This window comes from Coffea eugenioides, chromosome 3 (genome assembly GCF_003713205.1).
Source record: "Coffea eugenioides isolate CCC68of chromosome 3, Ceug_1.0, whole genome shotgun sequence".
Taxonomy (NCBI): domain Eukaryota; kingdom Viridiplantae; phylum Streptophyta; class Magnoliopsida; order Gentianales; family Rubiaceae; genus Coffea; species Coffea eugenioides.
Genome location: NC_040037.1, coordinates 249,322 through 275,746, shown reverse-complemented (window position 1 = coordinate 275,746; position 26,425 = coordinate 249,322). Strand labels below are relative to the sequence as shown.

Below are 26,425 nucleotides of genomic sequence, written 5' to 3'. Positions count from 1 at the left end.
TAATAAATTTCTGTTTGCAACTTCTCTTCTCAGTTCCATGGCCACTAAAAACTCCTCTTATGACATACGTACTAGTAACCAACCAATCATGTTCAAAAACTTTACAATTTCAGAAAGTCAAAATATACAGATTCCTCTGACTTCTGAAGTTTTGACACACAAACAGACCATTTAAAATAACTAAAACTCAATGGTAGGCCAGAATCAGCTAGCCATACAATATCAGATAGAGCAAAAGGCGCACATAGATTTGATCTTAAACAGGGCAAAACTCTCTTGATAGATCAGAACAGCAAAATCATATCTTCTTTATTTTTTTGAACAAGAAGCAGAATTTGTTCGCACACACTTCACCATAATAAGAATACCCCACCACTTAAATGTAGGTAAAACAAAGAACAACTCACAACAACTTAGTTGAGGAATAATCAACTAGTTTGAGAACACATTCCATAAGCACAACCCCATCAATGTAAAAGAATTAACTCAAGAGAAGATTGGGGTGGGCGACGTGGGAAGCTCTCTATACCTCCACAAAAGGATAACTTTGGGATCTAGATCTTTCTCGATATTTCTGATAGCAGAGTTGTCAATATTTGAAGACCGTTGTAATGAAGTGGCATATAACAGCACATAACGTCGACGAAGATTGCACAGGCACTTAATCTGGCCCCATGAAAGTCGATAACTGAAATATCAAGGAGAATGCGTTAATCAAACTAATTTATAGAATAATACTAGTATAAAACTTTAGATAAGAGTATAAACCAACTGCATAAGTGACCACAATTCTTAAGATACATAATTTAGGGACTGAAGTCCGTATTCAATTAAATAGGAAAAACCTTGTGTAAAAGGAGCAAGAGGAAAATCATGTATAAACTAACATATTTAGCAACATTGCACTACTGTTCAATATATGAATTACCACATCTTCTTCTGCTGTAATCCAGCCTGAGCAGCATATCGCCACCATAATGTTGCATTGTCGGAAACTGGAACCATTGGTCTTAAATGAGAGATGTCAACATATGTCTTATATCTTGAAATCACCTCCATAAGTCTTATCCAGTCATGATATTGAGCCTACAAGGAAAGTTCATTACATTCATTGTTGCAAAATGGAGGAGATAATTTTTAAAAAATGAAAAAACAATAATGACTAAAAAAATACTTTCTTTGTTAAGAAAAAGAGGAAGAGGACGGGAGAAAGGAAAAAATTTGGAAGAGTTACAAATAATGAGCTCCAAACAGAAAAAAAACAATGATCAGATGGTCTTGGCCAGCAATCATACACAATTTTCATTCAGACAGACAATTTTTCAAGCCAGTTTTGGAGGCAGAATTAAAAATTTCTCGTACTGAGCTTTGGTTGTGGAGGTGCTCTTTTTTTCTTTTGGGGGTGAAATTCATAGGAGACAGAGAATAAGAGAGATGCAAGACGCAAATTGGTATAAACTAATATAATAATGCAGCAAACCACAGCATATAACCTCTGTAATCGCCAAGGAGACATCAGGGACAATAAGAGAAGCCTTCTCAAACGGAATATTTGGATCATTTCTTTCTTGATTCCCAAGACGGTGATACTTCAGCACACCATTGATGGGAGACACTAAGAAGTTGCGATCTTGTGACCATGCAGACACCAAAGAATTGCCATTTGGAAGCTCATTGATACCATCTTCAAAGATCTAAAATAGACAAAGTAAACAGTATAAGGAAAAATATAATAAAAAGAAACAGGAGAAAGCATGCATCAAGAAACTGACTATGCAAAATTAAAATATCCGCTAAAAAAAGTTGCATCCCTTCCATAACTGCTTCTGTAACTAACATAAAGGGAAAATCAGAACATGAGATGTAGCTAGTAACTCTTGCAAGAAGATTATATACCTCAACCCACTCTTTGGGACTAAGATCCTCCCACTTCTTATCCAACTTCCAAGGATCACGGTTGGAATCATGATACACAGAAAGCCTTTCAAGTTGCAATGACTACAACAAGAATGTACAAAGTTAGTCCAAATATTCTAAACAAAGATGTGTAGCCAAGTCCTATATAGAACTTTGGAAAGAAAGACAATTCTACAGGCAGACATTCCAAGTCATTTGCTGCAACAAAATCACACAATATACTAAGAAAATGGAAGTCCAGATAGTCAAGGTGGATTCATGGCTCTGAAAAAGTACTGAATTCATTTCACGAAGTACTCAAGAGATATGATTCAAATCAATTCAAACAAATATCAAATCACAATGGCCAATTTTCATACGTCAATATTAGTTAAAATAGTGTGTTAAATCAGTGGCTAATGCCACTTACAAAAACAACAAGTGTGTTTGGATAGGATATTATTTGAAATTTTATTTGGAATAATTACTGCAGCACTTTTTATGATGTGATGTATGTGGGATAAAAAGGTGGTTTGAAAGATAAAAAGTTGATTGAAAAAAGAGTTTGTGATGCAAGAAAATAATTTTTTGAAAACAATACCAATCCAAACATACAAATATCTCAGGAGCAGAGAATCCACTGACAAGAATGTTCTACCACGTGATTATAAGCCAAAGAAAAACATAATTTCATGCTAAGCCAAATAAATCACAGGGTCAACTATATCCTTTCAATTACGTGGTCCATACCACCTCTAACAAGGAAACATTTTTATTCAATATCATCATATATATGTATAGACAAATCACCATCAAAAACTTGTAACTCAGTAGAAAGAGCAATGCAATGACAATAACTCTTGTCAACCAATGTTAAACCAACAGCAGAAAGTATGGCCTACTGTAAATAAAGTTTACCAACCAATATCAGTTAATTCGAGAATGCAACGTCTTTGAATAAACAACTGACAAAAAGTTGAATGACTAGATTGAAAATATATTTAATAGAAGCAGCTTCTCCACACATAACAGTTTAAACATTCAGCAGTTTATCTTACTTCAGCATCATATGCTTGCTACTTTCAGAAACACAAAGGAAGTCATAGTAAAGCAGGGATTACAAAAATTTAACATAGAATATTAGTGACCCGTGTACAAAATTCACTCTATACTCCTATCATGTGGGAAGGAAACCTATATTAATTGAAACATCCAGGATTTCTTGATGAAATATCCTCAAAATGGACAAAGTCATATAAGCCTAGCATTTCACTGCAAGTGATGCTCTGCAAACAACCTCTACTTTAAGGACAAATAACCAACCTTCCGTAACTTATCCAAAGCCCCACTTGTATCAAAGGTTTCATTCCCTTGCTCATCCATGGTAACAGCAGCAAGTTTTGCAAGAGTAACACCACATGAAAATGGATGTCCCGGATTGCTGTAGAAATAGAAATGCAGTTGCAGCAAACAATTAACTTAGATAATGGGAAAACCCTAACTAGGACATCCAAGTAAAAGACAAAAACAGACCTGATCCAATCTTCATAGCGGACATGAACATTGCTAATGGAAATTTTGAGATTTCCAATTATAGTAGCAATCAATGATCCCAGCCAAGAATTACCAGGTGATGGCTGCAAAATGACAAATGCAAGATTACATCACCAAAAGTAAACATTCTCAACAATGTTCCAGAATAACCAGAAACACAAGCTAAATAAATTGTCAAGTGAAACTGAAAGCTGACAAGAGTGTTAAGTAAACTCTTTACAGTCTGGTCCTCAACTTGATTTGCTAGGTTTTACACATGGGCTTTACTAAAAGTCACAAAGATACTTCGAGAAACATAACAATGTGGCGGGAAGTAGAGAAGGGCTCCCCAGTAAGCCATAGTTGTTGCTTCCTTAGAATAGACTCCGAGAGATTGCAACCCACTAAAAGAATGGTAAATAGTTGTTTTATCACAACTTTCAAGAAATGACTAACAAGACATAGACTACTTTGTCAATGACAAACTCATGTGCACTTCTCCATTTGTTTCACCAAGCAACATTTAAGTGAATAAATGTTGTTTAAAAAGTAAAAGAACTTCGTACAATGTACAAGAACAAATACATTCTATCTTGAAAGCCCAATACATAAGCCCCATTTGAAAAGCCCAATTTCTAAGTAAACTTCCCTGGAGAAATTATGCCAAGCATACCTTAGTTTCAGTTAGGAGTCAATTCACTATCATTTTATATTTCAACTCTAACCTTGATCATTTGATGCATGTCAACAGCTAGAATTCCATAAAAGGAAAACAAGTGCATGAGATAAAGTAAAAGTCAACATTTATGAAACTTAGGACAGTAGACTGCAAACCAGAGGTTCTCATTACATATCAAACCTGTGACTTTCCAGCTCCAAAAAAAAAAAAAGCACAGTGTAGTATTGCATCAAGGCTAGGCCTTATTGTTAGAATCTGATACTACCAATCCACTGTTTTTGTAATTGCATCAAACTAACCCAAAGACCGCAAAGAAAGACCCAGTACTTTTTAGTACAATAACCAAAATGGTTTCATTAGCTTGTAACTTCAAGAAATCAGAGGAAAAGAAATTGTGCTTACGTATCAACCTTAGTGAGGTAAACTGCATTTGACCGAAAACAAAGGAGGATTACTAATGCAGGGTGTATCCTCTCAATACATCAACAGCATAGGGAATGGTCAATCGCTTAACACACACACACAAAAAAAAAAGGAAAAAGGAAGTTACACAGGCCTTGATGCAATTCTACCCTTGATAATTTGATGCATGTCAACAGCTAGAATCCCATAAAAGGAAAGACAAGTTCATGAGATAATGTAAAAGTCTACATTTATCTTAAGACCAGCAGACTGCAGTCCAGAGGTTCTCATTACATATCAAACCTGATCCAACTCAAAAAGGAAAATAAGAAAAAAGAAATGCACAGTGTAGTATTGCATCAAGGCTTTTCCTTGTTATTAGAATCTTATACTTCAAACTAACCCAAAGACTGAAAAACCCAATACTTTGTAGTACAATAACCAAAAAGGTTTTCATTAGCCTGTAACATCAAGAAATCCGATGAAAAGAAACTGTGCTTACATATCAACCTTAGTTGGAGAAAAAAAATATATCAACCTTAGTGGGATAAATTGCATTTGACCCAAAAAGGAGGAGGATTATTAATATAGGATATAATTCTATCCTCTCAATACATCAGTAACAAAAGGGATGGTCAAATTCTTAACACAAAATAACATAGTAACTTACACAAGATTTTAAACCAAACAAAAATATCATGATAACACCATCCACGCGAGATGTAATGCATCAAAAGCTGATATACATTTATAGCAGATAATACAGAGATCATATAGCTACTGTTAGTGCAAAATCTAGTATACAGGGTCATACGCTTCCAGGCTTTGATCTTGATAATGCTTCAAGGGTGGCCGATTCTGCTTCCTACATAAATAAACACATAGTTTTGTTAATAAAATGGCAGAAGCATTCTTGAGTGGTATTGCAAAAACCCACTTCATATGGTTAAATATTAGCAACAATTACCATATTCTCCAAAAATATATCATAGATTTTTTCTTTTATCATTGCCCCTTCCATTTTAATCTAACTTTTTTCACTTACAGGAACATCAACATCAGTGTCTATCTATGCACCTATATGCCAGACAAGCTTTTTCCATATAATTATCCCAGAAGGCAAAAGTATGGGCAAAGGCTTTTGTACATTTCATAGGTCGGGGCATACTGCACCAGTGTAGCCAAAGAATAAATGAACAATCCTCAATTACAATATAAAACATGCAATAACTACAAATGAACAATTTTCCATTACATTATTATATACACAATAGAGAAACTGTTGTAAAAAAAAATTCCATTCATAGGGATGGTTATATTAAAACAAAAGACGAAAGAAACAAGGTTAAAATCAGCACCTTAAAAGTAGTAGAAGGCCATTATTTGCTTTATTATATATCGAATACATAATTCCATCATGAAGAGCCTGGTATGCATCTAATTTAATGCCAAATAAGGACACAAAGAAATCATTTGCAAGTTAAATAGCAGGAAAGATACTAACACATGTTGTCGAAGAATCATAAAGATCATGTAACAGTAAAGGCACAATTCACAGGCAATGGCTCTTGTCACCAAATTGTGGGTCGCATTGCAACCTAACTACTCTAAAGCGTACAAACCAACTTTACAGTTACTATTATGTCAATATCAAAATGAAAGAAGGCAAAAATAAAACATAAAGATGCATAAGCATGAAAAATCTTCACCTCAATTTGTTGAAGTTTGGCCTGGAAAAGCTTTTCACGATCCTCTTCCTTATAAAGACAAAGGTGAGAAGAAGAAACAAAAGCAACTACCATTAACAGGATGAACAGGGAGTAAGCATTTCTACAGAACAAAATATACCTCATTACCTTAAGAGACCTTGAATCAGCCGCTGGATGAGCTAGGAGAAATACTCTATCAATAAGCACAATTACTGGCTCCTTTCCAAGACTTTTCCAAGGAACCTATTGAATATAGTCAGTTCAAATAAAAATAAGTAAAAAAGAATTCACGTTCATAGATAAAATGATCAAGTAGATTTTTTAAAAACCTCCCAAAGCTACTCTCAAAATGAACAGAAATTAAGAATATTCTTAAATAAGCTTATAGGAATAAACATGGCATCATTCAATAATGAAAGACCAGTGCTCCCAACTCGTAATTCTCCACGAATAAAGCAATGGCTGTTAGAAATGCTTATAAAGCAACAGATATAAAATATATACACAATAGAAGGCTCTCAAACAGATTAAAAACTGTAAGTTCTCAAACAGAATAATGCAAGAAAAAAGTCATGAACAAGACAATTCTTATTTCTAGCGATGGAGAATATGGGGATATGGTTCTGGCAGTAGCAACACAGTAAAAAGAGATCATGTGAATACCTTTAAAGTTATTGTACCAACAAAACCAGCCTTCACCGTGACAGGAAGCTTGAGCGAGTTTAGAGCCTCTGCCTTTAATTTCAGATCTTTCAGAACCACATCACCTATAGAAGTAAAATCCATGGCAAGTGATAACCATAACCAACGTTATTCTTGAGTATAAACAATATAGTTGGAGAGAGAGAAACAAAAGCACACAGCGTATAGTGAGTGAATCAGTGAAGTACATATTCTTCTTTGATTAACAGAATAACTGTTAATAAGTAAAAAGCCCAGACACGAGTGAGTCAGTGAGCTTCATATTCTTCTTTGACTAACAGAATAACTGTTAATAAGTAAAAAGAGAGTATAGGTACCAAGACCTCTGGTTGAAAGAGATGACAAAACCTGCAACATGGCTTTTTTGTTCTTTTCTAATTGTACAGAAATAATATGCGAAGAAAACACACCTATAGATATGACTCTTTTATTGTTCACTTGGACACCCTTGAAAATTACAAGAACTGAACAAAAAAGTCACCATGATTACAGAGGAAACGTGCTATTTTCAACAATTGCCACATCCTTTCTGACATGGATCAGATCTTGAACAAAAATTTCATCTTAAACTATATGCCACCAGCTATGATTTACTATCTTCTATTGTACTCCCGGGGTAATAGATTTTACCAGCCAAGTTTATATTCCTTCCATTGCATGATTACAGGTCATTTTGATGCACCTCCTTTTCAAGTCAGACTTTTCAAGCTTTTCTTATCATTAACCTAAACACTATTTTTTTACCATAAAAACTCCAGAATACAACAGATTTTCACTTAATCCTATAAGTGCCAATTGTCAACTTAATAGGAAAATAATCACTCTCTTCTAATATTGACTTTCAGCTACACACCCATAACATGCTAGCAATCTCGTATTATAAACACAAGTCTTCTGGTTTGCATCTCTTAGTCACCTAGTACAGGATCACACGCAATTTATCTACTTATTGTGTACTAACCATTCAGCCTTTGAATTTCTCTCACTTCTAAGCTCTTCTATTTACCCTAACCAGCTTAAATTCGATGAGTCATTTCATTCCAGAATCTCTCTCTCTCTATACACACATACACACATACATATGTATGCATGCATACATGTATGTATCAAATCAAGCCAAAATTTCGTATGCATTCAAAAGTTACAACTGAGATATTCAAAATGTTGCATCTACTCAATTCTCATGCATTTTAGCTACTTATTGTGTACTAAAAACCAGTGCCTTTGAATTTCTCTCACTTCTAAGCTCTTCATTTACCTAACCAGCTTAAATTCGATGAGTCACTTCATTCCAGAATCAATCTCTCTCTCTCTCTCTATACACACATACACTCATACACATGTATGCATGTATGCATGCATGCATGCATGCATGTATGTATGTATCAAATCAAGCCAAAATTTCGTATGCGTTCAAAAATTACAACTGAGATATTCAAAATGTTGCATCTACTCAATTCTCATGCCAAGAGCTTCAATACAAAAGTCTTGTCTAAATTCAGCAGCTTTAACTGTAACAACTGCACAGTATCATCATGAAATAAAAGGAAAATTAATCATAAATACAATCAAAAATTAACTAGATAGACTATAGTTTTCTCAGTGTGGTCATGGCGTCAAAAGTTTGCTCCTATTTTCACCCTAACATAATTCTTAAGCTCTGTTATATGCTTTTTCCAAGTCAACAAATGCCATGAAAATCTCTTCAGCACTTCATTTTACACTCTAAAAAATAATGTCTAGAAATAATAGGTACCATTATATCTACATGTACAGTCCAATTTAAATTAATCCAGAAGAGCGAAAGGTTACTACTTCAGCATGAAACACATTGAAAAAAAAAAAGTATCAGAGGATTAGAAAAACCTTGCCAAACACTAATCCTTAAGGCCTCTGCAGAGAGACCATGAACATATTCACCCAAATATCGTCGGAGCAAATGCAAAACCTGCAAATAATCCCAGTCAATGTCCACTTGATGCTCTAACAGAAACGTCAAAAAAGAGCTTCATACTAACAACAAAAGTTAAGAAATAGAAAAATCTCATAAAGATACTTTAAAGGCTAAAGAAAAATCAGCCACTGGGATATGGGAGATGGAGAAACAATGGGAGACAGATTACAAGGGTTTGAAAGGCTGAGCTACTTAAAAAGCAAGATAACAATACTGGCAATAGAAGCAGGTAGAACACATCCTTTTTTTTTTCTCTTGGACGCTGAGATAAGCATAGATTGATTTCATAAGCTTTTTTTTTTTGTACTTCCTTTCCCTTCCCCCCCCCCCCCAACAAAAAAAAAATAACCAGAGGGAGCTACCAGGATTAGGGTTGGAGGAGAAGAGTAAATCAGAAGAGGGAAAAGATTAGGTTATCTGTCCATTTGGAAGACTTGCAACAAATTAAGGTTACAGAAAGTTGACATTTGTAAAGCAATACAAACAAAAAGATGATGCAATTTTTTTTCTCCGTGACAGTAAAAGCACCTCTTTTGTTGAATTAGGTAGAAAATTCGTACTCACTTGAAGAGAATTTTGGTCAGAATTCCATTCTGCTTCAATATTTTAAAAGTTAAAGATACCCTTCAAGGACCTAAAATGCTTTTGACAAGCTTTAGAGTTCACTAGGTACTGAATCCACCATATGAAGATGACCTCCTGATTACTTTTCAGAACCAAGAAAATGACAAACATAACCACTAGCGAAGGACAATAAACTCTGAAACATTTCAAACTCTGAAACATTTCTTATAGTCTCGTAGAAGGGGAAAAGAAACAGAAACTTGTGATCATCTCACTCTGCACCATTTGACATCAAGAAAGCTCAATATATCTAAGCAAAACTAGTTAGATGACTCCAAGATAGAGGCGTCGATAAAGTTCAAATGGTCAATCTTGTGAAACATGTTTTAACTTAGAAGAACTTAAACCAATTAAGAAAAAACGAAAAAAAAATCAAGCCCAAAGTACAAAATATATTTGCCAAAGTCCAACTACCCACTAGAGCAACCCAAGAGACCTTAGCCACTACAATTACCACTTGCATGGGTTGCGTCCTCACTTACCAAAACGTAACCAAGGCACATCACATCCTTTCCTTACTCTCGGAACATGCGAGGACTAAGTAGAATTGCTTTTGATGAGTACCGTGCTGTCATTGCTTAAGCCCAACAAACCTGCTAGCTATGACACTAACAATGCAACTTCACAAGGCATTCCACCCTTAGTTATCAAATTGAATATCACAAGTCGTCCATTCACATTGCACAATTTGACTTTTAAATGCTTCCTTTTTTTTAAGAAAAAGAGTTCCATCTATAGTTCACAGATCATCTTAATCCCACAAAATCTCCTATTTCAGTTGGCTACCAAAAAATTATAAGGTACTACCATCTAGGCACCGTACTACACCATCCGATTCCAGTTTCACAGGAGGGCACCACAGCGAATGATACAACCAATTGCCCAGCGATCAAAAATGTGCTTAATCCATGAAAAGAAGTGCTCACATCGCCCGGAAATCAACTCAGAAAAATAGTACCACAAGGAAGACCTACCCACCCAGCTGCTGAATTTAACACTAATAAAACAGAAAACAAGAAAACTATCGAACAATGCACTGAACAGGCAAACGAGGAACTAGTACCAAACATAATTTTTTCCGTAATCAACAAAAATTAAAAAAAAATTATAAAGAAAAAATTAAAAATTAGGAGGACTGAGACTTTTCCAAGCATAAGAAAATGATAGAAAAGGAAGAAAGGACAAACAAGGACGGAATCAGTAAAAAAAAAAAATGATAGCCATACATGTGCCTCGAACATGATGGCGAACTAGGAAATGATCCGCCCCCTCTTCTTCTACTAGTTCGTCTTCTTCTTAGCTATTTTCACAATTGAAAAAGGGTGAGTGAGAAAGTTAATGATCGCCGTTCAGGAACGGCCATTTAGGCTCGGGGATTCCAGAACAAGAAAAAGATTAATAGAATTGGGTAAATGTGAGTTGATGATTAGTTGGTTCACCAAAAATTTAAAAAAAAAAAATTTTGCGGAAGAAGAAGAAGAAAGAAGTTGCAGTGACGGACGGGAATTTGGAAATGGGAATTAGTCGCAGTGAGATTATATATATAATAATAATAAAATAATAATAATGATGGCTCCGTTTGAATAAGCAGCGGTCATTTCCAAACACTTCTGCTAATCTTGTGGGGTCTCCGGGTCGGGTCCTTCGAGACATATTAATAGACTCACTCCGTCGGATATTTGGATTGGGCTAATCCTTTTTGGGCATCGTTTTGCCCAAATAAGTTAAGCCATGAAAATCAGGATTGTGGTCGTACTAGCCCAGCCCAGGTAGAAAAGTAAAAAAGGGAGACGAGTCACCCGAACCCGAAAGGCAGCGCCTCTCTCTCTCTCTCGCTTTTCCCATCTCTTGCTTCTGGACTGCCGGGGAAATTGGAAGAACATTAATATATTTATCATTCCTTTTCTCAGTTCCAAGTACTGGTCTTTCTGGTATGCGTGTTCTTTCTTTCTCTCTATTTATTCTTTCTTCCATTTGTTAATATCAATTTTTTTTAGCATTTAGATTTTTTTTTAAATTACTATTTGTCGTTTTACTTGTTTCTTTGTTGGATTGAAATTGTTTGTTTGATAAAAGAGATTTTGCAACTGATTGAATCCGAGTTCTGTCATTTGTATCTCCGTCTTTGGTGTGTGTGTGTGAAAGCTGCATTATTGGGGTCTCCTGGCTTGAGAAATTCATCTTGTGATCAGTATAAGCAACTGCAGGACAAAGTAGATCAGTGACGTATCCTATACCATTTCACTTTCTCGGTTTAGTATCGAAATCTTTATTCAAGATTGTGGAGTTGTAATTGCAGAGGGCTTGCTCAGGTTGTAGTTATTACTACTCATTAAGGACTATTCCAAGATTGGTTTTTTTTTCCTGTTATAGGCCAACATCCTTGCGTTGCATATATTTTTAGTAGTTCTGAAATTCTTCGTTAGCTACATATAGGAGCTTTTACCCCCAAAAACTGCCCATTTTGGCGTGGTTTTTCAAACGTCAGAAGCTTCAGCTATGCTTGCCAAACTCCATATGGTTAAATTTGTTGCTGGTTCATTGATTCCTTTAATTGCCTAAGTGCACATTCACCTTCAGCCTTTAGTCAGACTCGGTCAACTCTGATACCTTTGGAATCTTTGCAATGGCTAAAGGCTTGAAAAATAATTATAAGTTTTTTTTTTCCTTTTGAGCAGCAGCTTGGAGATAACGCAGGTTGTGAGCTATAGGTAAGATAGAGGATGCCCTCGCTTCAAACAGCTTTGCCTCCTGAGCTGGCCAATAATGTTATCCGTGTTAGTGCCCTCCTCTGTTTTCTCTCTGGTGTCAATCATGGCTTACATGCTTGTATGTTTTATGGTCCTATACTTTCTATTCCTTTGTTGAAATGGGGTTCAGCTATATTGTTTTGCTTATAATTCAAGTCTTATAATTCTTGTAGCTTTATCGCGAATGCCTCCGGCGAGCTAAATATATTGGGCACAAGGTATGGGGTCCAATCTACTTTTGCTTTCTACTGCATAATGACCAAAATTTTTGCTGCTTTAATTAAAATCATCATCTACTGCTTTTTTCACCCAAAACCAATTTTTCTTGTGGGCGTATCTTTTTTTGTTTTTTTGTTCAGTGAGAACAGATATAGTCCTGTTGTATTGTAAAAATGTGAGCGATAACCTTCTCTATTTTACTAATTTGCAGCAACACAACACTGAACTTTTAGTTGGCATGGTGAGGCAGCAATTCAAGAAGCATATGCATGAGACAGATCCAGATAAAATTCAAAAGTTGAAAGATGAGTGAGTTCTGTTGCAACTTGTATTTCATTTGCGTCTGTTTTCTGCAGCAATGTGTCCTGCTTGTAGGGTGCTTATCCTTTCTCTCCACTTGTTCTTCGACTTGTTTCTAAATTTTCTCTTGCTCCAAATTTGGTAGCTGGGTCCATGTCCATCCATGAGAATGCATACTGGTGCAGACAGCCTTCCCTGTGTCTTTGCACCAAAATAATCCCTATGTCATGCTTATTAGTATATGCCAGAAAGAGGGGTGAGGAGGGGGCAGGGGGCATTCTTGTTCTTTGACAAGGCTGCTTAATAGTTACCAGTTATTGATTGCATCTCCATTTAAACAGTTTAAAACAAAATCAGGAAATTGACTTGTTTGCTTTTGTTCGGACTGCTCGAGGTGCATTGTCTAGATTTTATAAGAAAAAAAGAGTTGCAGCTCAATTTAAGATTATATTTTTTAGTGAAGCATCTAAGCAAAAGGAAGAGAAATGTTCCCAAATGGATATTTGATTATTCATGTTTGAGCCTGGATGTCATGTTTGGTTCAGCTCTTCACATCATAATCAACATTCCTGTAAGGAAATTGATCTATGTAATTAATCTATGTAATATGTTTTGGCTGGCTTAAGATCAAAAGTAAGGAAATTCTGTTTTATTTTGCACTATGGGAAGTTAATACTCCTGTTGGCTGTGGATTTTCTTTTTCTTTTCTGTCTTGGAATTCTACGGCCGGACCCTTGTATCGCCAGGTTAGATAAAGGAAAAGTAGAAGAATCAGACTTTTAAACCTAATAATAAATATCTGCTCATGTTTGAAATATCAGTGGCTGACCACGCAAAGGAAGCAAAGTATTCTGTTCTTACCCCGCTGGAGATGACTGCAACTGTCTGCTAAAATTCTCGTCTACTGTGCTTTTGGCTTTGCAGTGCTGCAAGGGGACTGATAAATCACATAATCTACGAATCGGAGCAGATGACTGGAAGGAAATTCAGCAAGAGCTTTTGAAATAGCTCTCTGATAGTTAATAGTCTTGTTGGACTTCCTTAAAGCAAGCTATTGAACTTCTTGTTGTAGTGAATAAACGGACACTGGTGCTTCGTGGTTTGAATTAATTTTAAAAATCAACTGAAATCATTTAAATTAACAACTTTGAGCGTCTTTGATCTGGAAAATAATTTTTTAAATCAAAATTTTAGCTAATATACCTATTAAGTCCCTTAGACCTCATAAAATTCTATAAAATAATTAAAAAATTCCTAAATACAACGCACCTTATTTCTATACATAAAATAAATAAGAATTTTCAAATGCAACTCTCTTCATTTCTATGCACAAAATACATTAATAAAAGTTCTAAATAAACTTACCTTATTTCTATGCGCTAAATAAATAAATAAAAATAAAATATCAACCTCATATTTTCCTCCATCACAACTCTCCAATTTCCACCACCATCCTCCTCTTCATCACCCCCCCTTCCTCTCTTTCTTTTTTCCTCTCCGTTCCCCCATCATTCCCTTCCCTCCCTTGCATCCCGCTCTCTCTATTCCCCTCACGACCACTTCCGTGCACCCTCTCTCATTTTAATGATTTCAATATTATTTTAAATTAGTTCAAACCACGAGATATTGAAATGCACATTATAAGGCACATTTCCATAAAACCACAGCGATTTTTCTATATTTTACCCAACTTAATACCGATGCATTGGCAACTTGCGTTTGATGTTTACATAGACAAAAAAGGAAGACAGGCAACGCTAGTCCATATTTGGATAAAAGTTGGCATCCCGTATCCAACTCAAAAGTAAAATTGTGCTCCTCATCCAATTTTATTCGAGTCATCAATTACCGCTAGACAGCAAATGATGGTGCAATCTTTCATTCGACGTAGCTGCAAATCTCTGGTGTTACCTTTCTTCTTTATATAAGATTGTACACATAACTCTCGACTTTGTCATTCCAAAAAAAGAGAATATGGTGGGACACGATTAACATAAAAACTTAGAATAGACTGAGACTCGCAAAATGGCTGGACTTTGTAACCAGCAATATGGACTATCTCACAGAATAGCAACTTAAATCGTCTCGTACACTAAGCGAAGAACGAAAGAAGTATTACAACACTGCACAGTTGGAGAAGCTTAACAAATTGGATAAACCTATTTGTTTTTCTCCATTGTACTCCTCACAAGTTGTAAAGCACGAACAAATTCATAAAACAACTGAAAATCTAAACCTGACGAGTTCTTGTCTTTTTTAGAACATGAGCTTCTAGACGAAGAAGTGGATGGGTTTTGACCAATCACAATATCAAATCCGCTGTACTTGTGTATCAGACCGTCAAGCTTGTTAAATGCTAGACGACTCCCAAGGCTTTCCATCTGCACCAACTCCCCAGTTATTCCATGTTTCTCCCACCAATGCTTTAGAATCCTTCGTTTTACTTCACAAGGCTCTATGGAAACAACAACTTTCAATTGAATACCAAGCTTGTAAAGAGCAAGTTCCGCCCCGCCAATTCCACTATAGATGGACAGAACAGTTAATCCTCCAGGAAAAAGAGATTTCAATACTGAAAGATGATATGCCAATGTGTCAATCTGAAAGCAATTTTTGAGTGATGAAAGCCTGTCCGAAAGGATAAAGCCAGCAGATCGAGTATGATGCACCGGATAGCTGAAAATGCGCTCTGCATCCTCTGGCTCTATAGGGCCCAATTTGTGAGGGCCAACCCAAAGAAGATTAAACATCTTACATTGATGGAGAAGGTTTGACTGTTGTTCAACAGACAAAAGTCCTCTGGAGTTACCTAGCACTCTTCCAAGCCTCTCACACGCTTGAAACATCTCCGTGGCTTCAGCAGTTAAGACGCTCAACTGTTTCCTTGTATCCCATGAAGGCCACCATTTTGCCGTGCGTGGTATAGCTTCTTGTATAGTCATTGGTGGCTTTGGAAGAATGTGAAACCTATTTTGAGTAGGGAGGTTATGAACATAGCCTTCCTCTCGACTTAAAGCAGAAAAAGTATCAGTGCTGACAAACTCTGGCCGAACTGCGTACAGGAACTGCGAGATTTTGACCCATGACTCGTGGGTTAAACTTATAACGTTCCCAAAAAAGAAATAAGGAGGTTTAGCCAACATATCATCATAAGCTCTGCACGACTTGGGCATTGGCAATTTCTCTGGTCCATAAATGCCCATTTGTTCTGCTCCACGGTGAATCTTCTTCTTTGGAATTTGCATATGACAACTACCATATGAAATAGAGTCTCTTTGTGTTGCTTCTGACCGCACTGGGGCTAGAAAATAGCTGAAGTCTTCATTGTATTCTTGCTTTGGGATTTTCAAACCACATAGCTCATCATCACATTTTTCTTTTGGCCTTTTGCCTTTCAACTTTTCCAGGACATCAAAGTTTCTGCAGGAAACATCATCTAAGCTATACTCCTCGGCTTTTACAAAAGATGGATGAAAGGAATGATATTTTCCAGCAGTAGAATTACTCAGACTTGAGCCTGCTAGAAGATGCTAAAAAAACAAAAAAGGGCAAAGGGTCTACATAAGTAGTAGTCAGAAAGTGAAGGAGCTACATATTAGCAAACTGCCCCAGCAAAAAAAGTTGTTACTGAAATTTAAAATGTGCACATCAGTTGCTTTATAGTATTTATATTAGCCAAATGCAACAGATATATTACTAGCATTATTCATAATCCTTATTCCTATTATTTCTACTTTCTGGTGTCCACCAAAATGATGGTAATACCTTGTCTGTCTTTGTGCCAGTGTCTTCTTCTGCTACAATTGAAGCAGCAAGCTCCGAGACGGGAACTTCTGAACCTGGATAGGAAGAAAATAAAGGGAGGCCGAGATTTTAAAAAAAAAAAAAAAAAAGGAGAGGAGAGGAGAACAGGATCTGAAATCCTACACCTAGGGAGAGAATGCTTTCAACCATTCTGATTGTTTGGGTAATTAACAGGTGGAAAGCATGCAACGCACATGGAGATGAGTCACTGGAAGATATTTACCATTTTCTGCTCCCTTCCTTTTCCCTTCCCAAGGAAAGCCCCAGTTTACTCTCTTTCCCCTCCCCAGACCTCCCTCAGATCATTCAAGTCAAAGCACAAAAATATCAGGAACAAGGTAAATCTATGGTGCAATTTCAGAACAGACATTAATAACCAGAAAATGACTTTTTAAGTTCTCCGATCAAACCACAGCAGATTATGTCAGTTGTGTGAATTATTGCAAGCAGAAATTGCCGAGTGTCATGGTCCACAAGTTACCATAAAAGAAAAAGTTGGTTGTGAAAGCAACAAGAGAGTAAATCAAACAGAAATACAGAAATCAGATTTCACTTAATTAGAAGACACTAGAGAATCTTCCAACTCTTCAAAGAAAAAGAAATACCAGGGAAAGAGGGAAGAAAGGAAATGGCAAAATTACACTTACCATGCTTCTCAATAGCTGTTGAAATTTGTTGTTCTGAAAAACCCATTTCAAATAATACAAGTGTCTTCTCCATTGTTCCAAACAATGCTTCAGTGCTGAATTGCTGAAAATTTGTAGCTCAACTCAGCATAACTAACCAAGTGTGTGGCTCCAGAATGGGAAGTTTACAATATTCTGGGTTTGCACATATCAAAAGCGTACAGAATCACATATATACGAGAATTTTCACATGAAAAGGCTACCTCTCATTCCGTGAACATTCATCTCTGACTAAATAGTCCAACATGACAAAAACCACCCTAAATCTACCCATCTCACATGGCAGGTACAAAGAATCAAAGCTTCACAATTCACAAAGGCTAGTCAGGCTAGAGTTGTCCCATCTCTATACATGCATGTCTATATCCTACTCTTTCAAACAGATTGGATAAATCCAAAACAAGATGCTATTATTCTGGACACAAAGTATAGATGTAAAAGTCGATACTCAAAAGTGAGAGCCAACCACCATATGAGAAAGTCAATCATTTCCTATTCATCCTTTATATAATTTTCCAAACGGTATCACAATTTATGCCTCCACTCCTCAGGCACACGTGCGCATTTAAGAACACATAGCATGATGAAGCTTTATATACCCATTCCATCCACTCTAGATCCCATCAATTTAAAGAACACATCAAAAAGGAGACAGTAGTAGACTTGTAATATCACTCCCAGCTCATTACCACAGGATGCAATACTTCAAAAGTTCACCATAAAGGGATCAAGACTTTGTTGAATTCCATGTATTCAAATTTTTTTGAATTCATGTATTCAAATTTGAAAACAAAGTGAGCTTATACAAATGCAAATGAAGCTACAACATTTATTGCTTAATCAAGCTAGATGCTACATGAAAAATAATAAATAAGAGAATCCTTTGGAGCCCCAAACTGAATAAGAAAACTTAAGGAATGGTTAAAAAAAACCTGGTCCTTTCCTACATCACTAGGAGTAGGCTTATTTACACCTTTTGCATAGTTGTCAGCTATCTGAGCAGCAAAGATAAAATCTACTAAATCACTGATAGGAGCATCTACACCTGTTGTGCAACAGAAAGACAACTTATGACATTTTAAGTATCAACACAAATCAGATCTGCAGTAAATTTGAATAGCATATAGTGCATCCTGATGTCATGGCAAGACATACGAAAGCAAAAGGTGCACACAAGTGAAATAGATGAAATAATGGGCATCAGAATGTTCAGAGCTAAAGCAAGCACTCGTAGGGCATTGCCTCAAAAATGAAAGTCAAGAGCTCACTCACAATGAAAGGAGCTATTAAGGACCTGAATATCTCTCTTGCAAAGAGAAAGAATACATATATTCACTACAGGTGGAGAAATGCTCGCAGGTTGCCCCTCCCAGCCCCCCATAATGTCGTCTCCAGCTTAGGATATTTTGATACTACTCAAGCAAACACATGACAGCACCAGACTCAAGTAAAGTTGGAGGTAAAACAATTTTCCCAACTAGAAATGCCAAAAGGAACCTTGTGTACAAATGCTATATCAATCTCCTTTCACTTGTCATCTCTAATTGTGGTTATATGAACGCATAAGCAACCGAAAGCAAGTCATTAAAGTCAAATTTTGAGACATTGTTGGACTTTACGGTAAATAGAAACGCATGAAATTTAGAACCTTCCTCTTCGGCATCAATAGAAAGAAACTTCCACCTACCAAGCTCATTCATTGCAAACTCCACTTCATCTTTAGAGAAACTCATTGCGACCAAGGATGCCTTTTTCTCGCTCATGACACTATCTACATCAGGCTCCTGCAAGTAGAAATACATTCAGTGGTAGATGCAAAGTATCATTTGCCTTATGAGCTCTTATAATCATTTTGATATGCAAAATTGGTAAATACAGTAGCCTAACGGAAAAATAATGACCTTCATGATTTCCTAAACGAGTCCGCATCATCAATGCAAACACTCTCCTGTTTTGCTTGATATTAGCTTAACCAGAATAGTATCCTCAATTAAGAGTGAACGATCAACTTCCTCAAAAAACAACCAGCATAGCACACAACTACAATTCCAGAATTTATATCACATGAGAGTACTGATGCAAGGGAAATGCAAGTCAACTTGATTCTGCTTCCAACAAGTTAGTTCTTAAATGCAAAGAGAGTGATAAACAAGTTGGCTAGACATTATTCAGAAAATTTGCAGTTGTCGATAAAATTACAAAATTCCTATTTCTCTATAAGTTGCCCCAACTTTTATTTTCCATTTAATCATTCTTGACAAATGGGCTATGGCTTCCCATTGACATTGGTGGCTAAGTTTATTGATAAATCTTCAATAAACTTCAATACAATATCAACCAAACAACCTACATAAAGTTTAGTGCTACAGAGAAGGCATTAGAAGAAGCAATGGCCAATAAATTGGCATCCAATGGATTGGTCTGGACATGCATGTTTTAATCAGTAAAATACTTGTCACTGCTGAACACATACAAGAAAGGTCAACAACAATGATAAGGACAAGTAAGAGCATTAACCTATTGCATGAAGTCCACATGTACTGGTCGATGATGCTGAAAGTAACTTCACAAAAGAAGGAAAAATAAAAAAGAAAGAAAGAAAAAGCAAAAAACTGCAAATATACAAATGACAATAGCTACCTCTTTCAAGAATACATCTCTATTGCGATCGAAGTGACTGCAAGTTTCCCGATCATCCCCAAACAAACTATCCAGAGAATCTGATGAGTCTGATATATCAACAGTCTGTTTGAGTTACAAAGCAGATATCATTAGAAATTTTAGAAATGGCATATTTAAGTGAAAAGTAACATAGCTTTGTTGTAGTAGTAAATATTGCTTGTGTGTGGTGAAATATCCTATGTTTGCTTGAATGCCTTTATCAAAAAGGTAAACTAGCTACAGATATGGATCGAAATCAACTGATTAAAGTAAATTTACAGAAAAAAAATTCCTCTGAAAGATTAAAAGGAAAAAAGGCCATATACTTGGGGAAATGGAGCTAAAACATACCTAGCTATAGCTAGGTTGACAAAGTCTGTGTTGATATCCTAATTTTTATAGGTAAGGCAAAAAGAGAAGTGGCTTTTACATCTCTTAGCATCTAATGAAAACAATGGCCATGCAATTTTGAAAACTTGTGCATTGAGAGCTTAAAATATGGTGTAATAACTGATGTGGTCAACAAACAAGTGCATTAATCAGGTGCCTTGGAAGTGCAAATGCAGATCAATTCACTGGGATCTTGTTTTTAGTGCATAAAGTAGAATTACAAGGTCAATAAAAGCAATTTGGAAGAAGCAATTATGACTAGATAATTCAAAAATGGAACCAAAGGTCAAAAAAAGAAAAAAAAAGATAAGCAGATAAGAAAGTAGAAAAATGGATGTATATGATACAATGTCAATAACACACTAAAAAAGTATAATAAGACCTAGACCAAAAAAAAAAAGCCATCTCCACAACTCGAAGTTGATAAAGTGAACAGTTCCGGCTGGTCATCCAAAATGTGTAAATTCATTATTTGGATAGAAAGAAAAGAAAATAAACCAGCATAAAGAGCAGGTTACCTCGCTTGCACCACAATCTGCAGGGAGTTTATTATTGTTGTGAAATAAGGCATCAACTGAATTACAATGCTCAGATTTTGGTTTTTGAGGAGCCTATTTCATTCCAAAAGACATCATGGCTAGTGAGCATGGATCTTGGCAATAACAGGCAACAATATAAACAAACTGATCAACCAGAACAAGCTCTAAAAACCAAAAACAAAGGCTATGAACAAATAAAAGTCTTTGTGTGAAGATAATTTTACATCCAAAAAATTCTGGGGCCACTGCCTCACAAAATTCTTCTTTGGGTATATGTAAGATGATTTTCATTGATGGAGTTCTACTTCAGCTCAATAGGCAGACGCCCATGTTAACTGAAGTTGATATAAGGAGAAGGTTAATTTATACCAATACAGCTCCAGAAGGCTATGATTTTCAGTTAAGTTCTAATAAGCACATCCAGCAAGCAGTTGTAACCTAAGCAACGTACTTTCTGGTATGAAGAGTTTAGATGGTAATATAGTCAAATTTGTCCGAATGCTTGACTAATCCTGAAGCACATATCTATTTCTTGTGCTTCACTTATTCCCTTCATGGTTCAGAACGACACCTCAATGTCCAGATGAAAAGATAAAGCAATCCACTCAATTTTAGTATCCTAGTATCCTAATGCAACAGCTACCACAATTGTAGCATAAATACCCAACCCGGTTAACCATACTCAGCCAAACGTGCCGAAAACTATTCATTTTACCTTACTGTTGCCCAAAGGACAATAATAGCCTCATGCAGGCACGAAATCCTGAAGCACCAGACTTCAACTAAATCACTATCTAAGACTTGGAAAAGCTGCTTCTCAATCTCGCGGTAGAATTTTACAGGTACAACTTCGAATGTGATAGGATGTAAGTCCTCCATCTTTCACTGATAATTCACACAACCAAACCTTTTCCTTCCTAAAGACTTGGTTCAACTTGCTAAGGATGTTATCCTTAAAATTTACATGGAGATAAAAGAAGTCTAGAGAAGAAGCAACTAAAAAGACAAAAAATAAGCAGACACACACTAAACTGTCTAGCAGCACTATGTTGCCCAAAAACTGATGGTGGAATTAAGCAAAACTAGAGTTCAGCCAACCTAGGTCTGGTACTTGGCTCATGTAACTGCAAATGCATTGTACTCAACTCAGTAATATGTGCAAGTGCCTTTCAGCAACCATTAAAGACCACAGTTTCAAAATTTGATCTAGATTTTGAAACTTTCATGCAAAGCAACTGACAACTAAGCTTCCCACATGAAGTTACCAATTGAATCAACTCTTTAACTCATATTCAATATGGTCATTGGTTGTTACTTTGGACCAAAGAAAGAAATTATTTCTGTTAACCATAGAAAGAGGGGAAAGGGGAAGAACAAATTGAACAAACAAATAAGGAGAATGTGATGCCATAAAACTTGTTCAAAGAATGTCAATCATATATAGTCTTGTAACTCCGACAATTAGACAAGGAAACTTTCCATAACAGCACTGCAAGGGAATTCCAAGCAACCAGAGCTCAGATGAAGGAAGAATAACTTACAGAATATGCAAAGAGAGTCTGCAATATCAAGTCAACATTGTCTTCGCCTACATGAGAAGAAAATGTCCTATCATTTATTGTTTTGTCAGAAGATGATGACAATGATGATCATGATAAATAGAGAATTATCTCTCAAACACGAGATTGCCATATTTAGCCAACTCAGTGTATTATTACTTGAAACTGTGAAGGAGCAAGTCAGTTTATGTAGACATACCATGTTCTCTAATTGCCCTGTCCACAAGATATGGTTCAAATCCCATCTCCATGATGAAAGATCTTGTATTGCTGGATGATGAGCTTGCAACATTGTTCTACATAAAGATAAAATCCAAAATTACTACCTAAATCCAGAATTATATGCTACAGGGGTTGCTCTTAGTTTCCCGGACTACGAAGCAAACGGAATAAAAGAACTTAGTGGAAACTGACTGAGCACGAAGCTGCATAAATGAAAGAAATCAGCAAACTAGAGCTTAACCAGAACACGTTCAAAACAGAAAATCCTACTTGCAAGGAAAATTATTTAGTATGTCCTATTTTTCTCCCTTCTGTTTGTCCATAAAAGAAGACTTAAAAAACTTCCGCAAATTGAAAACCAATTGATTTAACGTTGAGCTCTTATAGACACATTTCACATACCACCATAATCCTTGAGTGCACATTCTCAGATGGCAATGGCACGTCATAACTCAAAGGCTCAACTTTTGGCATAGTTTGAACATCAGTCTGTTGCTTTGACGAATTTTCGCCATCTGTTAAGTCTGTCATCTGATGCTACAAGGAAGATATGATAAGGGAGCAATATGACAAATTGTTGAATTGCAAGGGATGCCAACCAAACTCTTGACAACTACTATATACCCAAAAAGAATCTAATCCAGCAAAAAGCCCAAAAGGGTTAGAAAACTGAAAAAGTATGAACCCGTGAATCATTGACTGAAGATAAAAAGTAATTTAAAGAAGCAACAAAAACCTACCCTTGAAAACTACTAGTATATAATCATGGTAAAACGAAAATTATACTCAGTTTTTTCAGTTTTTTTCTCCCTCTTTTTTATTCTTTGGTAAAAAAAAATTATACAAGAATTGAAGCAGGCATGAATAGAGAGATTCACGCAATTTCTCTCTCTTCATATGACAGTCACACATAGACACACAAACATGTATGACGGGTAAGGATCTCTCCACGTATATGATCATAGGCATCTCAGATCAGTGTACATACACATGCACGTCATCATATAACTTCTTCTATTGAAGTTTTAAAAAAAAAAAAAAAAAACATTGCAATTCTCCATCATCTTATAGAAAATGTGTTACTCACCACTTTTTTCCCTTTTTTTTTGGGGCAATGCAAATGCTCGCTAGCTACAGTTATCTCAGACGAAGATTTTTCTTTTTTCTTTTTTTTTGTCAAGAAGAAAATAGAAAACTATGGGTGCATTTGAAGGGGCAAAAATCCTGAAAATCGGGGCATTGATCGTAGGAACTCATGCATGCATTGAATTGAAGAAGCGAAAATTCGTGAAGTCAAAAAGTAAGGAAGGAAAAAAAAAAACAGTTGCATTTGACCAAATTGGGCAGAGCTGTAGAAATGATGATCAGGAAGGAAGGGGAAGGAGGAGGAGGAGCAGCTTACAGTGGTGCGGTGGTGGGTGGGTGAGTGGGTGTGAGATGGGAAGATACAGTTGGCGGTTGAAGAAGACAGACGGCAGCCCCGACTGAGAGCCCCAGCCGGGCATACAAATTTAGTAGCAGCAGCAGTACTAGTACTAGACTGCCAATACAAAAAGTCAGCACAAAGAATCTATCTCCAATTTATTTATTTAATTTAAAGCTCCAAGCAACAAAAATCATGACCAGATACCAGCAGCAGTGCCCGCGCTGGGTTGTTCCGATGGTGGAGGCGGGGTCTTTGCTCCAAGTCCACCTGCGTTGATTCCAGTCCGCAACCCAGTTGTTTACGTTCTAGGCATCGGTCAGATCCACTCTGCCTGGGCGCTGTGGGATTAGTCGGGTGGTTTCGAATATCCACAGTATCGAAAGAAAAAAAAAAAAAGATACCAGCAGCAGTGGTGCTAATTCAGTGAGGTTTGCTAATTGACAATTGCTAATTAATATTGCAATTTTACAACAAAAAGATTGTAACCTACCCTTATTACCGTAATATTAATATAACTGTATACTGAGAGATTTTACTGTCTCTTTTAAATATCATGATCATAAGTAAAATTCACCGTTGAATAAAGTTTTTAAAATTTAAATTACTTATTAGCTCTAGTGAGAGATAAAAGTTGAAGAAGACATTATTGCATCCAAAAGAAACCATAAAATTTTTCGTATTTAAATTTGGCCAGTCCAAATTCTTGTTAATTCCTAAAAGGGGGCAAACATTAGGACGTAACAATACAACTATTTTAGCTATAATAAGCCAAAAATAGAACAACAGTTAGTATTTCCCTGATATTGCCTAATGCCTATGCTGAAAATTACTAAAAATTACTAGTTTTTTTTTTTCGTCAATAGTCATTCCTACTCCTACTCCTACTCTATCCTAATCTAACTACGGGGAGACCCAACTGGGCCTATGGAGGACCGATGGGGACAGAACCACCATCGGACCAAACGGGTACACCACGCACCCATCTGGATTTTTTTGAATAACCACAATTGTAGCAAGCCTATGCCTCCTAAAGGCTTGGTGGTGTCCACCAGCCTATGCTGAAAATTACTAGTTAGTAGTAGTACTTATTTGGATTGACATTGCAAGCACTGTTCAGTTTCACCAGACACCTCGAGGATTTGTGGCCTGTTTGGAACCTGAGTTTTTTGGGAGTTTGTCTAAAACTTTACTGTAGTGCACTGTAGAAGTTTTTGAAAAAATTTTATAGAAGTTTTTGTAAGGTGAAAAATTTTTTTGTAGAAATTTTTGTAAGGTGAAAAATTTTGTAGAAGTTTTTGTAGAGTGAAAAACTTTTTTTTCCTTTTCTTTTTTTTTCTTTCTTTCTCTCTTTCTCTTTCTTTTTCTTTTTCTTTCTTTCCTTTTTCTTTTCTTTCCTCTATTCTTCTTCTTCTTCCTTTTTCTTCTTCTTCTTTCTTTCTTTCCTCCCCGTTACCTCCCAGCAGCACTCACGCCCGCCACCCCTCTCCTCCCTTTCCCCTTCTCCTCCTGCCATCCCCTGTGCCCCTTTCCCTCAGACACCGACCCCCCCCCGCCACCCCCTGCCCTTTCCCCACTCCCCCTCCCCGCCACCCCCTGCGCGATCCCCTCCCTACCACCCCCGCCCTTTCCCCAACGCGACCCCCTCTCCCCGCCACCCTGCGGACGGCGCTGAAATAGTACCCCGGTTTCCGGCAGAAAGCATCGCGGAACTTGGAACGCTTCGTCGCGGAGGATTTGCTCTTCTGCATCCAGTTGAATAAGGAAACCATCACGTTGAATTTGATGTCCAATTCCTCCATTCTGGACTTTTTTTTTCCCTTTTTTTGCCTTTTCTGGGCTATGATTTTGCTTGTTCGGTTCTTGGGGTTTTATGTTCATTTTTTTGTATTTGAAAATGAAGGATTTAAAAATCGCCTGAAAGGGGAGGGGGAAGGGGGCGGGGGAGGCAGAGGGGAAGAGGGAGGGAAGAGGGAGGGAGGAGGGAGGAGGGAGAGAAAAAAAAAACTTTGTGTATGGCCGGAACTGGCCGCCTGAATAGTAACCGGCGCCGGAAGTGGTGGTGGCCGGCGGCGGAGGATGTGGTGGGTTGGGTCGGGGAGGAAAAAGAAGAAAAGTTGAAGGAAAAGTTTTTTGTGTATTTTTTAAGTGTGTAAGTAAAATGTTTTGAGAAGTTTTTTGGGGTTCCTGTAGCAAAAGTTGTTAAAAAATTAGTAGATAAAAAACTTGGTCAAAAAACTCACTTCCAAACAGACCCGAGTTCCCCGAGCAACTAGGAAGGCCATAAGTGGGATCATCTCCCATCCCAGCTCCTCCTCACAAATCAGATCATCTTTTTACCTCCGGCTCAGGTGAAACACTACTGCTACTGCT

General features: G+C 36.7%; 3 protein-coding genes across 5 annotated transcripts in view; 1 reads left to right on the top strand and 2 right to left on the bottom strand.

The window, feature by feature from the left end:
- Positions 1-10,927, bottom strand: part of LOC113764445 — a 45,429-nt gene extending 34,502 nt beyond the window's left edge. The window contains exons 1-12 of the mRNA XM_027308352.1: positions 10,726-10,927; positions 8,788-8,869; positions 6,883-6,986; positions 6,367-6,462; positions 6,220-6,267; positions 5,325-5,375; positions 3,430-3,533; positions 3,220-3,337; positions 1,897-1,998; positions 1,494-1,694; positions 929-1,086; positions 530-688 (exon numbers count right to left, since the gene is read on the bottom strand). Of these exons, the coding sequence (XP_027164153.1) occupies positions 530-688; positions 929-1,086; positions 1,494-1,694; positions 1,897-1,998; positions 3,220-3,337; positions 3,430-3,533; positions 5,325-5,375; positions 6,220-6,267; positions 6,367-6,462; positions 6,883-6,986; positions 8,788-8,869; positions 10,726-10,740 (1,238 nt within the window). The 5' untranslated portion in view covers positions 10,741-10,927. The remainder of the gene's footprint in view (positions 1-529; positions 689-928; positions 1,087-1,493; positions 1,695-1,896; positions 1,999-3,219; positions 3,338-3,429; positions 3,534-5,324; positions 5,376-6,219; positions 6,268-6,366; positions 6,463-6,882; positions 6,987-8,787; positions 8,870-10,725) is intronic.
- A 394-nt stretch (positions 10,928-11,321) lies between these two features.
- Positions 11,322-13,913, top strand: LOC113765441. 3 transcript variants are annotated; one of them, XM_027309620.1, is made up of 5 exons: positions 11,322-11,430; positions 12,181-12,276; positions 12,423-12,467; positions 12,680-12,777; positions 13,693-13,913. In XM_027309620.1, the coding sequence occupies exons 2-5, from the start codon at positions 12,223-12,225 to the stop codon at positions 13,769-13,771; spliced, it is 276 nt and encodes a 91-aa protein (XP_027165421.1). In that variant the 5' UTR covers positions 11,322-11,430; positions 12,181-12,222; the 3' UTR covers positions 13,772-13,913. The 3 variants fall into 3 exon arrangements, with proteins under 3 accessions (XP_027165421.1, XP_027165420.1, XP_027165419.1); XM_027309619.1 differs by having other exon boundaries at positions 12,178-12,276; XM_027309618.1 differs by lacking the exon at positions 11,322-11,430 and having other exon boundaries at positions 12,243-12,328.
- Positions 13,914-14,786: 873 nt separating this feature from the next.
- On the bottom strand, positions 14,787-25,854 carry LOC113764885 (probable inactive DNA (cytosine-5)-methyltransferase DRM3). Its single transcript, XM_027308927.1, has 13 exons — positions 25,736-25,854; positions 24,260-24,470; positions 24,032-24,169; positions 23,032-23,166; positions 22,607-22,703; positions 22,390-22,436; positions 20,828-20,920; positions 19,899-20,003; positions 18,946-19,042; positions 18,191-18,303; positions 17,220-17,322; positions 16,534-16,607; positions 14,787-16,298 (listed from the first exon to the last, which is right to left on the bottom strand). The coding sequence occupies exons 1-13, from the start codon at positions 25,852-25,854 to the stop codon at positions 14,928-14,930; spliced, it is 2,703 nt and encodes a 900-aa protein (XP_027164728.1). The 3' UTR covers positions 14,787-14,927.
- Between the last annotated feature and the right edge of the window lie 571 nt (positions 25,855-26,425).

Excerpts from the sequence above, each read along its gene's own strand:
- LOC113765441 (XM_027309618.1), top strand. The coding sequence starts at position 12,266 with ATGTTATCCGTGTTAGTGCCCTCCTCTGTTTTCTCTCTGGTGTCAATC. Across the intron at positions 12,468-12,679 it reads CTAAATATATTGGGCACAAG|CAACACAACACTGAACTTTT; the intron begins GTATGGGGTCCA and ends ACTAATTTGCAG. Across the intron at positions 12,778-13,692 it reads ATTCAAAAGTTGAAAGATGA|TGCTGCAAGGGGACTGATAA; the intron begins GTGAGTTCTGTT and ends TTGGCTTTGCAG.
- LOC113764885 (XM_027308927.1), bottom strand. The coding sequence starts at position 25,854 with ATGGAGGAATTGGACATCAAATTCAACGTGATGGTTTCCTTATTCAAC. Across the intron at positions 24,471-25,735 it reads GCTTTCTGCCGGAAACCGGG|CACCACTGCTGCTGGTATCT; the intron begins GTACTATTTCAG and ends TCACTGAATTAG. Across the intron at positions 17,323-18,190 it reads GTGATGTAGGAAAGGACCAG|CAATTCAGCACTGAAGCATT; the intron begins GTTTTTTTTAAC and ends ACAAATTTTCAG.